The following is a 14,360-nucleotide window of genomic DNA, read 5'->3' on the forward strand; positions in this document are numbered from 1 at the left end:
TGCTTTTCCACAGGCTTCCTTTTACTGTCTATTTCTAGTGATCTCATCCAGTCCTAAGATTTCAAATGGATATCATAATTTTATGTCTCCAGCTCTTCTGGGTCCAAACTCATAATCAAGCCCTTCCTTAATATCTCCTATATCTATAATGTACCAGAGCATTGGCATTTATTTAAAGAGGATCAGAAGCTGAGGCTGGAGATATGGAAAGTGTGTGTCAGATTAAGAACAGTGGGTTTTATTCTTGGGACATTAGTAGATTAGTAAATGGGCAGTGTTTCAATTGGAATATTTCATCAATTACTGTATGTTGGTCCTTATTACCCTTTATTTGCCATTAGTATTGAGCATCTTTCATGAAGAAACAGCTCTTAGATTGAGCACTGAAAAGACTGTAAGACACATTTCTAATATTTCTAATTGTAATAAAGCAAGAAAAAGAATGATAAATTGCACTTGATTTATGCAGAAGTGATGAAGTGGACTATCACTATTGGAAAACTTGAAGTAATATAGCTGAAGTAATATGGTGGACAAGTTGTCAAGTAATAAAACTTGAAGTAATATGGTGGACAAGTTGTCAAGAGAAATGGATTGAAAAAATGTGTGTCATCAAATAAATGACAAATAAGGGAAGGGCATGTGGTTCTAATGTGTCCTCAGGAGACTTCATGAATTATAAAGGCTTAATGTCAAGGACCAAAGTAAAAACTTTTGTCTCTTATTCATTTGGAGAGAGTAGAAAAAAAGGCTTCAAAATTATTACTGAAGGACTAAAGGATTATCCACAGATAAAAAGACACTTCAAGTGAAGAAGAGACTAGGAGAATTTGATTTTAACAAAGCAAAGGAGAGCAGGAAGAGCAGGCCAGCATGAATGGGAGACCGAGTGTAATAATATATTAGGTTAAGAGCTGCTGAGTCATCTGTTATCTGGCAGGTAAAGAAAGCATGCATTAGATGCCAAGATACAAGGACAGAATTGAGAATGTGACTGTAGTTAATAATAATGTATCTTAGAAAATTATTTAGAGAGTGGATTTTAAGTATTCTAACCACAAAAAAAGGGACAAGCCTGCAATGTGACATATACATCAATTAGCTTGATTTAATCTTCCCACAATGGACCAATAGAGCAGAACATCGCATTCTACACTGTAAATATCTATAGTTTTGTGGATTAAGTCATTTAGAATTTTTTAAATAAAATCTTGGAATCTCACCTGAAGAAAATCCTAATTCATAAGCAAGGCTGGAATCTCTCTTGCAGATATAGTCAATAAGTTTTTGGCTGGCACAGGACCCTTTTGGAATGACTGAATCGATCAAATCACGGGCTTTGTCTTTAGTTGTAGCATTTTTCTTTTTCACATTTTCAGCCTCCTCTTGGTTCACTACCTCTTCACTTAGTAGGTCATCCAGCAAAGTGTAAAGCGTATCCTCAGACACGGAGATAATAAATGTTTTCCTTTTCTCCTTTAGTCTCTTATCTGTTGGAAGCACAACAGTGTTGAAATTAATTGCCAGCTCAAGAAATACAACCGTCACCTCAATAAGTAGGCTTCTTTCTTCTTTTTTTTTTCTATATTTCCTCTTTGTGGTTCAGATATTCCAAGGGATGGTCTAATTAATGTATTTACGATCACTGCTATTCCTTCTCAACCCATGGGCAGCCACTCATAGAAGTCTAACCCAGCACCCTCAAAAACAAGGCTCTACTTACCTGGTGGTTCTTCTGGTTCTGCCTTACTGAGTTGCCAGGAAAGGCCTAAGAAGCTCCAACTGTTGTATTTCTTTGATGAATATAAATATATCCATGAAATCGGAGTCAATAATGGTCAGATTTATGTCATTTTCCCTTCTTTTATTTAGAAAGACTCATCCTTGGTGATTGCACTATGCAGATTCTGAACTTCAGTCATGTTTGGAACATGAGCATTCAGGGAAGATCCATAGCTCATTCCCTACGAGGCCATTTATAAGAGCCTGACAGAATATAGCTCAGAGAAGGAGGGCTCCTTCTTTTCTCCTCTAACTAAAAATTGTTCACACAAACTATACAGATTCTAGTAAATAAAAGTTGAAGTGAGTCAATATCAAATATCTTTCCTAATGCCCCAGAGTGATCAAAAGAAGTCTTACCAGCCATGTCCTCTGAAGCTGTCTTCTTAGGATAATAGGAGGAATCAAAGGGGAAAAAATACTAAAAAGAAACAGGATTTTCCTGTTGAGCAGAATATGACTATAATTTGGGGTGGAGCTACTGCATTGCTTATATGGATGTCCTGTGTGTGTGTGTGTGTGTGTGTGTGTGTGTGAGAGAGAGAGAGAGAGAGAGAGAGAGAGAGAGAGAGAGGGGCAGAATTAAACATTGATCTGGGAAACTGCTAAGACAAATTAAGTCAACTCATCTACTATAAATCCCCAACTCCATGAGCCCCTCATCTCAGTCTTGGATAGCTGGTCATCAGAGAGACTCTCAGCAGCACCTGCATAAGGGCTGACTACTCCCAGCCAACTCACAGAACTAAAACCTGTCTCCCACATTAGAAGAATCATTATTTCTTTCCACATTAAAAGAATCATATTTAATTGACTTTTTCAGTTGGTATTCAGCAGGCTGTGCTATCATATGGCAGCCTGTGGAATGGTCTCTGCTCTTCTTCTTTACTATAATCACGCATGTTCTGTCACCTGAGAAGAACTCTATAATGTCATTTGATCCCATGAGCAACTTTAATAAAAAAGCGCATACAAGTCTTTTTAAAATATAATGTTTTCTCAGGTAAGCACCTGTAATCCCAGAGACTTGGGAGGCTGAGGCAGATAATCACGAGTTCAAATCCAGCCTCAGCAACTTAACGATCCTGCCTCTAATAAAATATAAAAAAGGGGCTGAGGATGTGGCTCAGTGGTTAAGTGCCCCTGGGTTCAATCTCTGGTATGTATAAATAAACAAACAAACAAACTGTTTTCTCTTGTTCTTAGTCTATATTTTAGTGAAAATATGTCAAAATATTTGAAAAAAAAAAACCTGCAGGATGAGTCTTTGCACAATCCTGGTACCTGGCACCTCAGATGACTAGGGATGCCTACTGCAGTTTCCTCTATAGACAGAATCATTCCATGCCTCCAAAGGCCACTTGTAACATGGGGCTAAGTACAACAATGTTCTCTCTGTTCTGAGCCACTTGTTTCTCTGTTGCCATGTGTCATATACCAAATTTCTAAGTTGATAAACTACAGGCTGATTGACTGCATTCAAATGCCATTAGTCTAGGAATTAGAGAATTACTGCGTTTGGTACCAGTTTTACCACTTTCAATCTCCATGATCATGGACAAATAGCATTCTTTCTAAGCCTCATTTTTCTCCCTAAAATTAGAGGGAATCATGTGTCACCAATGGAGGTGATTCTTATGAAGAACTTGTGAGATATTTTATACTTTAAATGATTTAGTAAACAAAAATACAGAGACTAGAAAATTCACTCACAATTAAATATGTCCCATATATGGTATGGGACCTTTTTCACCTAAATATTTGAGGCATATTTATGCTAAATGTATTTGTTGTTTAACTGAAATTTACGTTTAATTGATGTCCTGTATCTTCTCTGGGAACATTATGGCATATGGGCCAGATTAGTTTCTATGGTGGAAGGCATCCTCTGCATTACAGGATTGTTAGCTTTTACCTACTAGAAGCAGGTAAAATTCTCCCCATTGTGGCTACCAAACATGTCTCCAGACTTTGCCAAATCTCTCTCACCTCATGATGAGCTTCTGTTGAATTTAAGTTACACATGGGTGTTTAAAGTCTCTGCTCTTTTGCTTACATGTTTTATCACCTTGGAAAAGTTACTTAGCCTCATCCACTTTAACTATGAAATGGGCATAACAATAATATGTTCTTGTGTGGATTAAATTTCAAAACTTTTTCCCAAACATTTATATATGCTATATACATGCACATTTCAACTTTTTACTCATTTAATATATATGGTGCTCCTATGAAGTAGATAGTATTATTAAGACCATTTTATAGATGAAAAAACAAAAACAAGAAAAACGAAGCACAGGTTAAAGCTTAAGCATGTACCCCAAATCACACAGCAAGTAAGTGGCACACTTGGAATTCAAACCCAGGTGGTCTGGCTACTGAATCTGTTTCATCATTATGTCAGGCTTTCCCTAAGAACTGGGGGCAGAATTGATGGCAGGTGGTTTGGTGTGTAATAAGAATTAAGTATGTTGTATTGATTGTTAGATTAGTGCTATTATTTTATACAGCTCTGAATGTGGGTGTTGGGCTGTATGCTCTTTGAACTTTTTAAACTTTGTTTACAAGTACTTTGGAAGTTTGAAGGTATGAGAGAGGAACAGCAGCATCCTCTAGTGAATAATGAACCTGCACAATGGCTCAAAGTATGAGATGAATTCGAGGGAAAATTTAGAGTTTCTCATTCCCAGTCCAGGTCTCTTGTATCACATCCACTTCTTTTTATAGCATTGTGCCCAGTCAGAAGGCAAGGAGGTTAATATTGAGGGAGGGTCTGCTTTCATAGGTATATGATAAGTTAAAGGACAAAAGTATAAGCACAGGAAAAATATATGCCAATAAAAGAGACTAGAAAATTCACTAAATGGCAGTACAAACAATGCTATAATGGGATTTCAGAAAAAGATGGATTTATAAGTGTTCTGGGCTTTCAATGACTCTTGAATGTACAAATGAAAAAAGAAGGAGGAGGAGGAGGAGGAGGAGGAGGAGGAGGAGGAGGAGGAGGAGGAGGAGGAGGAGAAAAAGGAGGATCATCTATTATTAAAGAGAGCCTACTATGTACCAGACATTGTGGTGGATGCTTTACAAACTACAGGGCATTGTTCACTCAGCATCCCTGTGAAAAAGATGTTAGTGCTAGATTTCCATTTTACAGATGGAAAACTGGCCTTACTCACATTAAAACTTCTCACAGGAAGTCAGTAGTTAATACTAGGAAGAGATCAAATTTAAACTCACTCCTCCATTTCAAAAGCCAAGCTATTTCACATGCAAATACAAGGCAGGGAAGGGCATCCCATGCCTGCAGAACAGCATAAAATCGGAAGCATGCAAATCAGAATGCCATAAATGAAAATAAGGACAAGGAAATATAGCTGTTTCCTTTCAAGCAGACAATGCCTGTAATACAGCAAAATAAAAACAAGTTTATTGAGGTAAGTTGGTTCCTTTACAAAGCACTCATCACTAACTGATATTTTCAATTACTTACTTCCTCTCTGTCTTTCTCTACTTTAAAATGAGTCCCCAAGAGTGTCCTTGTCCATCTCCTTTGCTTTTATACACCATATCACACACAGTAATGATTGCTGTGTTGAGAACAATCCAGTATACATTGTAAGATGTGAATGTTAGAAAGGAAGAATAAATGTCAAACATAGCAAATTTGTGAATAAAAATGATTTAGACAAACATATTATAATTAGGGTAATCAGTTTAAAATTCAAAATTAAGTCATGCACAGAATTGTAATCAGGGTAAATATGAATTAATTAATTTAATCATAATACATTTCCTCATTTATTTTCATTCATTACGTATATATTGATAGCATGTCTAATAAATAGCAGCCATGAATAAGAATCTAGGAATTCAAAACAAAAATACAGCATTTTTTGTTCTTAAGGATTGTTGCTGGCTACTAAAGAATGCAGACATGTGAGTTAATAATTGAAGCACAATTGAGGTTTCATAATTGAAATCTGCACAGTGTAGGCAGGTAATGCTTGTAATTCATTGTTCCACTGCTAGATGAACAGGTTTGGCAATAGCTTTCATTGGAAATAAAAGGGCTATTTTGTTGGCTCATATTTTAATAATATAATCTTAGCCTGTATTCATCTAAACTCACTCAAAAATATTTCTTTTGACCCTATTAAATATCATACTATGTGCTCAATGAGAATGAAATAAATTAATTAGGACATAGAGTCCAGACTTCATAAAGCTTATTTGCTATTAGGAAAGAGACAGTAAGTCTATGGGGCAATAAATAAAATAATTGTTAATTAGAGTATCTACCATGAAGGGAGCACAAGTAGGAGATGGATTAATTTCCTATTGTTTTTCCAACAAATTACCACAATTCAATTGCTGATCACCATGCAAATTTAATGTCTTCCATTTCTGGAGGTCATAGTCTAAAGTGGGTTTCATGGAGCTTAATGATCAAGGTGTAGGCAGGTCCCCACTTCTGGAGGCTCTAGGGGAGAATCATTCTTCCCACCTTTTCCCTCCTGGAGGCTGCCCACTTTATTGGCACATGGCTCTGTGTCACTGTGACCTCTGCTTCTATTCCCATCTCCTTCTCTGACTATTCTGCTTCTTTCCTTCTAAAGTCTTTTTTTTTTGTCTAAAGTCTTCTGATATATTGTGATTAAGTTGCCCTCCCTGGACAATGTGGGGTCACTGCCCATTTCAATATACTTAACCACAAAGCCCCTTTGGTTATGTAAGGTAACACATAACAGATGCTGGTGATTGAGACATGGACAAGTTTCACTGAGTAGGTGAAGCTGTATATTCACTAAAAGAGTTGCAATATAACGGAAAAGACTGTTCATTAATCAGCCACTCTCTGAGAGAGAAGGGAGGATGTCCAAGTGCAATGAACTCTTTGATGGAACTGTCATCTCCTTGAATTTAATTTCATGGGTTGTAGATAACATATACCACAAAACCTCCCCTGGCATTCCTGTGAACTAGAAACCAAGATTTCCTAATTTCCTGTTGTCCTTGCTGATGTTGCCATTCTCCTTTCCATACTTTTAGATCTATAGCAAAATATGTAATGGAGTTTAGGGTTATTCCTACTCAGATGATGGACTCAAATCTTATATCACAATCTATTATACTGGCTGGATATTATTTTTTTTTCTAAATTGGGGAGGAGAGAGAAAGTACTATTGTAATATTTATTCATAATTTTAGGTAAGTGGATATCATGAGAATTTTAGGTTTGGCTTGATCTCAAGTATGGAGTTAATGAAAAACCTACAAAAATTGCAGTGGAAAATGGCTCTGAATGAAACTGCTAATGAAAGACCCTGACTTAGGTCAGTGATTTTAGACTGGCTTGGAATGATTTCATGGCTAGAGCTAGAGTCTGTGAATGTTAAAATATATGTTTTGTATTTTACTTTTCTAATGATAAGGGGATATTAATATGTTAACTTTATCCAAATAAATATGGGCACTAGTGGTCAATATCCTCCAAATTTCAGACACTTTATTGTGACTGATATTATACGATCATGCCTTTTATTTGGCCCTTTAGAGTAAGACACATGTGCCACGATGAAAAATAGATGAGGCAAATACTTGTTTAGGGGAAAAACTCAACCCCACTTAATTAAACATCAACACTGTAAAGTCCTGGTAACTTCAGAATCTTACTGAAAGTTGTAAGTGGTAGGTAGAAACAGCACAGACAAGGAAAGTCACCTTACAGGAATGACAGAGGGCTTGGCAATGCTGCTGACCTCCTATGTCCATGATGCCTCCTGTAAGCTATGAAGGCCAAGAAGAAACATGCACAACTAAGACAGTTATCCGGGTGCATGTGTATGTGAGAGAGGAAGTTGGAGATTCTCTTTATTTCTAGCTCAGATGAATCTTTCCTAGGCCTTTTCTCCTCCTCTCCTTCTTCTTCTTCCTCTTCCTCCTTCTTCCCCTCTCTCTCTCTTCTGCTTTTCTCCTTCCTCCTCCCCCTCTTCTTCCCCCTCTCCTACTAACCTGATGCAGGGTTCCAGGATATCAGTGTGACCACATGCATACATTGATTTGGGGAAGTGATTCTGTCCTGAGGGTGGAGCTCCCTCTTGGCTTCTCCTTCAATGAGGTTAGAGGGAAAAAGAAGGCATGCCAGGTCAAGGGACACAGCCAACTTAGCTTCTCTTTGTGTAACTGTTTCTAACTTTCTGTTCCCATGTTTCTGCAGTGGGAAATGGAGTGGGTGTTCATCATTTGTTGGAAGGCAGCCAAAACAGCTCATGAATTCTCCACTGTGATGCCCTGTACTGTGAGCATGCTCATTCCTTTTTTCTCTAGAGCCAGTTGTTGGCTTAGGAAAAGTGAAATATTTGTTTGCTTTAGGCCTTAGTACTATATTTCAGTTCACTATACATGAAAGCTCTGAATCACAAATGAGCTGATATAGAGATGGGCAGAAATAAATCATCCAACAAAACTTACAACTCTACTCTTTATAAGGTAGCAGTTTATTTGAACAAAGACATTGAATGTTATGCACACAGGCAACTACTACACAGAGAGGAGACATCGTGAACCTCTGTGGTACTTCTGTCTTGCCCCTCAAAGGTAGGGGCCTACCAAATCTGAAGAAGCAGCCAATGTCTCCCTTAAAAATGTAGATTTAGGTTACTATTTTTTTTTATATTTATTTTTTAGTTGAAGTTGGACACAATGCTTTTATTCTATTTATTTATTTTTATGTGGTGCTGAGGTTCGAACCCAGGGCCTCACACTTGCTAGGCGAGCACTCTACCACTGAGCCACAACCACAGCCCTAGGTTACTATTTTAAAGATTTACACTAAAACTCTATAAAGTTCATTAGACACATTTAGAAACATCACCTTTTTCTGTTTCTTGAATCAAAAATAAGCTTTTAAAGTACCCATACCCCAGAATAAGAACTTTGTCTTACATTCCACCACCCAAATTCAATATTATTTTACCTTTTCCTTGTGAGAGGCTTCTTACTGAGTGTTTGAAATAATAGGGAGAGTTTTCATTGCGTCAGAGAACTGGCCACTTTCAACAATCTCTTCTCTCTAAGCAAATTTCACTTTAAAGCTTTTTATTTAGGAGGTTCTCAGACCAAGTTTGGTTAAAGAAACACAATTAAAATTTGTTCCCTGTCATTTCTTGCCCTAAATGGACCATGGAATTAGAAACAACTATCCACTTCTTTACCCTGGGAGGCAGAGATATTTCTTAGAATGCTTTACATCTATCTGCTTTGAAAAAACTCTATGGACTTTCAGACCTTTATATACCTTGAGAATTTAAATTTGCATAATCATAATTATTGTTATTGTTTGTTTATTTTTTGTGTGTACATGTATATGCTAGTAACATGCTCAAGCAATTAAGGATCTGATATTTATATTCTAAAAAACAGTTTAGCTAAATATCTCTGAAAAATATCCTCTATTTTTTGAAGAAAAAAAAACACCCATGAGTTATTGTAATTTTCTCTTGTTCCAAACACAGGAGTGGTCACTTTGCAATGAGTTCTGATTGTGTTTAGTGGGGAACCATGTTAGAGACAGAAAATTTGGAGTTATAAGTCTGTTCAGACTTCTGTACAGATGTATGTTATAATTTTTTTATGAGTATTCAGGGGAAAATACAGTGAAGTAGAGTGTAATATCTATTTCTAAGACAAATTATTTTTTTTCTCCAAAAAGGCCAGAAGATTAAGTTTATGTCTCCAACTTAATTCTCTCTTCTGACCTTGTTCTAATATAAGGACTTATTCTTGAATTTCCTCTTTTTTTCTGCTCTATTTGATTTATCAAGTTGCATATGATCATATCAAGTCATATATTTATATTTCTGTCCCTCAGGCTGAGGAATGGTTATTTATTTGTGTACTTATTCATTAACTTGTCTACTTGTTGGTTTATTACGCAAGCATCTCAGAAATGGACCCCAATTGTAAATGTGTAGGATATTTCCCCTTTGTCATTACTTAAATTTCAACTGCTTAAAAATAAAAGGAAAATTTAATCTCCCTTCAAGATTTACAAAAAAAAAATCATCCACAAACAGAAACCACTTGAAATATCCCATCAAATATCACATGGTTAGGCCAAAGCAACAAACTTAAATAATCAGTCAAATAAAAAGAATTGAGATTTTGTAGAAAGCATTCCTTTAAATATTTTCATAGGCATGGACAGCACTGTCTTTTTAGCTAGTTAGCCTGAACATTTCACTCTACCCTAACTAATTGAGTAAATGCAGATATTTATTACTTTAGCAGGGTAATAATTCTACATTAAAAAAATCTAATTACAAATGGTGTAATATACAATCAAACTAATAGTAAGAATTATCCAAGTCTTTTCAAAATTTACTAAAAGTTTCAAGTAAATCCACATCATCCAACTCATCGGTGTCCAAATTACATAAAAGAGGAACACAAACTGTTTCCGAACTCAATGGAAGTAAGGAGACTTCTCATAGGAAGGTCAGAGGTAGTTAGTTCATTGATGTGAAGCTTTGGTCCTGGACTCCTATCTTGTGGAGTGCCCCAGGATAGTGTCCTCCAGGTGTCCTGTCAAGAGATGAGAAGGAAACTGAAATCTTGTTACACCACTGCCTTTTTCTACTCAAGTTTACATCACAAGTAGGAAGACTTTAAAATGATAAATAGATGCTTCTGTTTGAGGGAATAATGCCTGCCTGAGGAGGGAGACAAGCTTTACTGGAGACAGAGCTATTGTTCAGGGCCACCTGCTTTGGGCTCTGCTTTCTCCTCCAGATGCAAGTTAAATTCAAGAACCAGCAAGTGCCTTTCTTGCCTTTGCTGCATGTTCATCATCTCCTTTGGCAACTTCACAGGAAGAAGGCGTGTCAATGTCTTTGGCAGCATTCAGACATTTAGCTTTTTTTTTTTTTTTCTTGTCTATCAATGTTATCTTAGAGTGGCAAGGTGCATTACAATGCATGCTGAATATTAGATATTCAAAAAGCTCATTTCATAAATAAGCTAAGCATTCTTTATTATTAATCTTCTTTTCAGATAAGTAAGTGCAGAGAATACCAGGGTGATCCTGATACAGCACATTGTTTTAGACACTTCCTGTGTCAGAAAACTTCAAACTTCAGAAGCAGAATAATCCATTGCTAAACTAGACTAACTGGGAGAAAGACTCTTTATAAATATACAAACCTGTCTTCCATGTTTTACAACTTCTGCTATACAAATTCACAGCATAATGTATTTTATATTCAAGAGCTCTTCAAATATTTCAGAAATCTAAATCATCCTTGGGTATTCTCTGGATTGAGCAACTTCCTCTCCCGTAACCTCCCTCAACCTTCCTAGTATGCTCAGGGTCACATGGTATGTAAGACAGGGTCACCAAGGCAGACACAATGCTCATCTGACTCCTGACCTAGTGCTCTTTCCATGGTTATGTGGCTTCTCTGAAATAACCTGACAGCATTCTGATTCTCATTTACCTCATGGATTTATTTATCTAACAAAGTGGGTAAGGTTTAAAGGATTCTATTGTTAGAGTGTCCATAATTTGCAAAGGGAATAATCACATTTGGAACTAGTTCATTACGATTGCTTCCCTGCTAAGGATCTTGCAGATAAGGGAAATACTGGAGAAATTGGCCCTCATGTGGTGGAATATCAATTCTTGATGATAGTGTTCAGTGTGCATCTCAAACTCAACTTGGAGAAACAGATTAAACTCCATGGTCAATAATAAAATAAATTGAAGTTAAATTATGAATGACCAGAAGTGACCTTTCATTTATTTGTTTAGTTTTTAAGAACCTAAGGTACAATTCAGAAAACAGCAGCCTCTACAGAAGTGTGCTTCACATTGTCTGTCCCATGAGCTGGGTCTAGTTGACTACTTCAGCCAAATAAGTGCCAAAGATAAGGAGCTAGAGCAGAGTTGTTGCTCTCTTTGGAGAGAGGACCAAGGCAAAGGCAACCTGACTTGGTTAGGGTACACATTCAGCTGTTAGACCGAGGCCACATTTCAGCAGCCAGAACAAGATATCATTTCACTTTTCTCTGAATTATCAATCTGAGCCTAAGTGTTCCAGGGCTAATTCATCAGGGTGTCAAGGATCAAACTTATGCTATTTTGTCACCATTCAAAACAACTGCTTCAGTTTAACTCAACTTCCAGCCAGAAGGAATAAAAATTTCTGCACACTGTAGTAGGTCTCATAAGATTCCCACAATTAATGTTTCCTTAAGTTATAAATATTAGTGAGTTTTAAGAAGATTAAATTTTAGTTATTTTAATAAAATGTTGATCATCACTAAGCATGCATGAGTCACAGAATGAACACTATGTATTTTTGGCATTGCTTCCCTAGCTAAAACCTACCTTTCATTTTCCTTAAAGCAGAAGTTTTGAGATTTGATCTGCACATTATTGCTTCTTTATCACACAGAAAGGCTTCTGTAAAATTATTACATGCTAGAAAGGTAATATCACTTGCCTCCCAGGGTTTAAGGACTTATGCAAGCCTTGGTGGTGTTTCATAAAATCAAAATCAGATTCCCTGCATCCCATTAGCAGGATTCAGGTGGGTCATGGTAAGGAATTTCCACCAATTAAGCAATTATTATTGTCTGGAAAAAGTTTTTTTTTTTTTTTTTTTTTTTTTTTTTTGTTTTTTTCTGGAGGGAAAGTATACATTATGAGGCTTCCTCCAGCTCTTTTACCTTAAAGTTAGCTTATCATGCGATCTACTTGCAGTATCTGAAGATGTATAATATAGGACCAGGGACAGCAGGCATATTTTTATATAATGAGATGGATTGGATAAGATGATAAAGAAATAACTTTCAGAAAAGAATTAGAGGTCAAAGGAGAGAATTTGGAAAGTTGAATTTTCTCCAAGTGAAGATGGGCTGGATAACTCTGCAGCCAAACAATGACTTTCCATATCTCACAATGGTTTACATTTCACTCATGGTCTGTGTCCATTGTTGTTTGACATGGCTATAGCTCCTCATCTTACCCTTACTCTGAAACCTAGACTGAAGAAGTATCTTTTTTTACACAATATTCTTAGTCATCATAAAAAGGAAAGATACTTGACCAGCTGTGTTCTGACCCTAAAAACTTCTTGAGAGACACCTATCATTCATAATCACTTTTTATTGGTAGAAGCATGAATCCTCCTGAGTTCAACAGGACCTGGATATACAACATACTGTAAAGTGTCATGGCCAAACAGCAAGCCATTTACCACAGAGGCGTGAGGGAGGGTAGAGCACTTCAAAGTTATTCTCTATGGGGATTGCAGGCTAATAATGTTTAAGCTCCTATTATACACCATACACTAAGATTTTACAAGCATTATTTTATGAATCTTCACAATATTCCTATAATGTAAATACTTCTATTATCCCCACACAATGGATAAAAAGACCATAATTTAAGAGTGTAAGTAACATATATAAAAAGTGACTGAACAAATTCAGGCCAGAGAGAAAATAGAATCTTAAGGCTATCTGTTTTGTAATAATACTCTGTGTTCTTGGAAGTTTATAGAGAGGGCAGTGCTCATTCTTTAAACCTTTAAAGGGAATAAGAAACAGATTAAGTGGAAAGAAGAGCTATATTTCAGTGAGATGAGCACAGAGGAAGCTAATTATATCAGATCAGACAAGAATATGCCTTTTACTCTCTATGAACACTTTGCACACAGCAGGACTCAGATTGAAGGCAATGGCCTTCAAGTAGGGGATTCAAAGGTGTGTGCTTGGAACACCAATGGAATTTACATAGCCACTCTTTGGAGGAAGTAATTACTTTGAGGAAGAGTTAACTGAGATTCCAGACCCCTAAGTATGAACCCTAAGAGGACCCTGAAACAGGTAAGTACCTAGAGAAATGAACATGACCCACAGTAACTAAGCAAATGTGAGAGGTAATGAAATACAGAGTCCTCCAAGTTTTTCCCTAAGTCAGACTGATTGGCAGAAGCACAGTGTAGCCCCCAATAGGTCCCCACCTGCCTCAGTGTTTGTTAGTGGTATCTCTTTGTTCATGTCACATAACTAAAGTATGATTCACTTCTTTTTCACAACTACATTCCATATTAAACCTGGAAACTGTTACCCACTTGATGTAACATGCTTGCAATTACACAAGAATCCCAAGGTTCTAAATACCCTTTATCATTGGATGTTTATTTCTCCCACTAAAATTTTGCCATTACCACCACAGTCTTTCTTTGAACTTCCAGTGGTAATGTGTTAGCATTAAAATTATATATATATATATATATATATATATATATATATATATATATGAAGAATTAAAAGGCAAAGCCTATTCAGCCTCTTTGTCCTCAACTCTGCCCTTAAAGTGACCAATGAAAACAGTTGTCATATTTCTTTTTTTCCTGGGCTATTGAGGACTCCAAGATGAAGCTTTTGGAATATTTCTAAAATTCAAAAAATGAAGATATACCAGACTGAAAATATATCTTGAGCTTCAAGAAGAAGAAAGGGGCCTAGAAAGCATGTGAGGAGCACAGCACAGTGTTAGGTGTAGAAAC

The 14,360-nt window shown here is 36.6% G+C and overlaps 1 protein-coding gene and 1 non-coding gene across 2 annotated transcripts; both read right to left on the reverse strand.

The window, feature by feature from the left end:
* Positions 1 to 1,185: 1,185 nt before the first annotated feature.
* On the reverse strand, positions 1,186 to 2,149 carry Card16 (caspase recruitment domain family member 16). The gene is made up of 2 exons (XM_027930770.1): positions 2,143 to 2,149; positions 1,186 to 1,490 (listed from the first exon to the last, which is right to left on the reverse strand). Exons 1-2 carry the CDS (start codon positions 2,147 to 2,149, stop codon positions 1,186 to 1,188), a joined length of 312 nt encoding a protein of 103 aa, XP_027786571.1.
* Positions 2,150 to 8,514: 6,365 nt separating this feature from the next.
* Trnaa-agc (transfer RNA alanine (anticodon AGC)) lies at positions 8,515 to 8,587 on the reverse strand. Its single transcript has one exon. It is a non-coding gene; the product is annotated as a tRNA-Ala (tRNA).
* Positions 8,588 to 14,360: the final 5,773 nt, after the last annotated feature.

Source organism: Marmota flaviventris, chromosome 9, assembly GCF_047511675.1.
Source record: "Marmota flaviventris isolate mMarFla1 chromosome 9, mMarFla1.hap1, whole genome shotgun sequence".
NCBI lineage: Eukaryota > Metazoa > Chordata > Mammalia > Rodentia > Sciuridae > Marmota > Marmota flaviventris.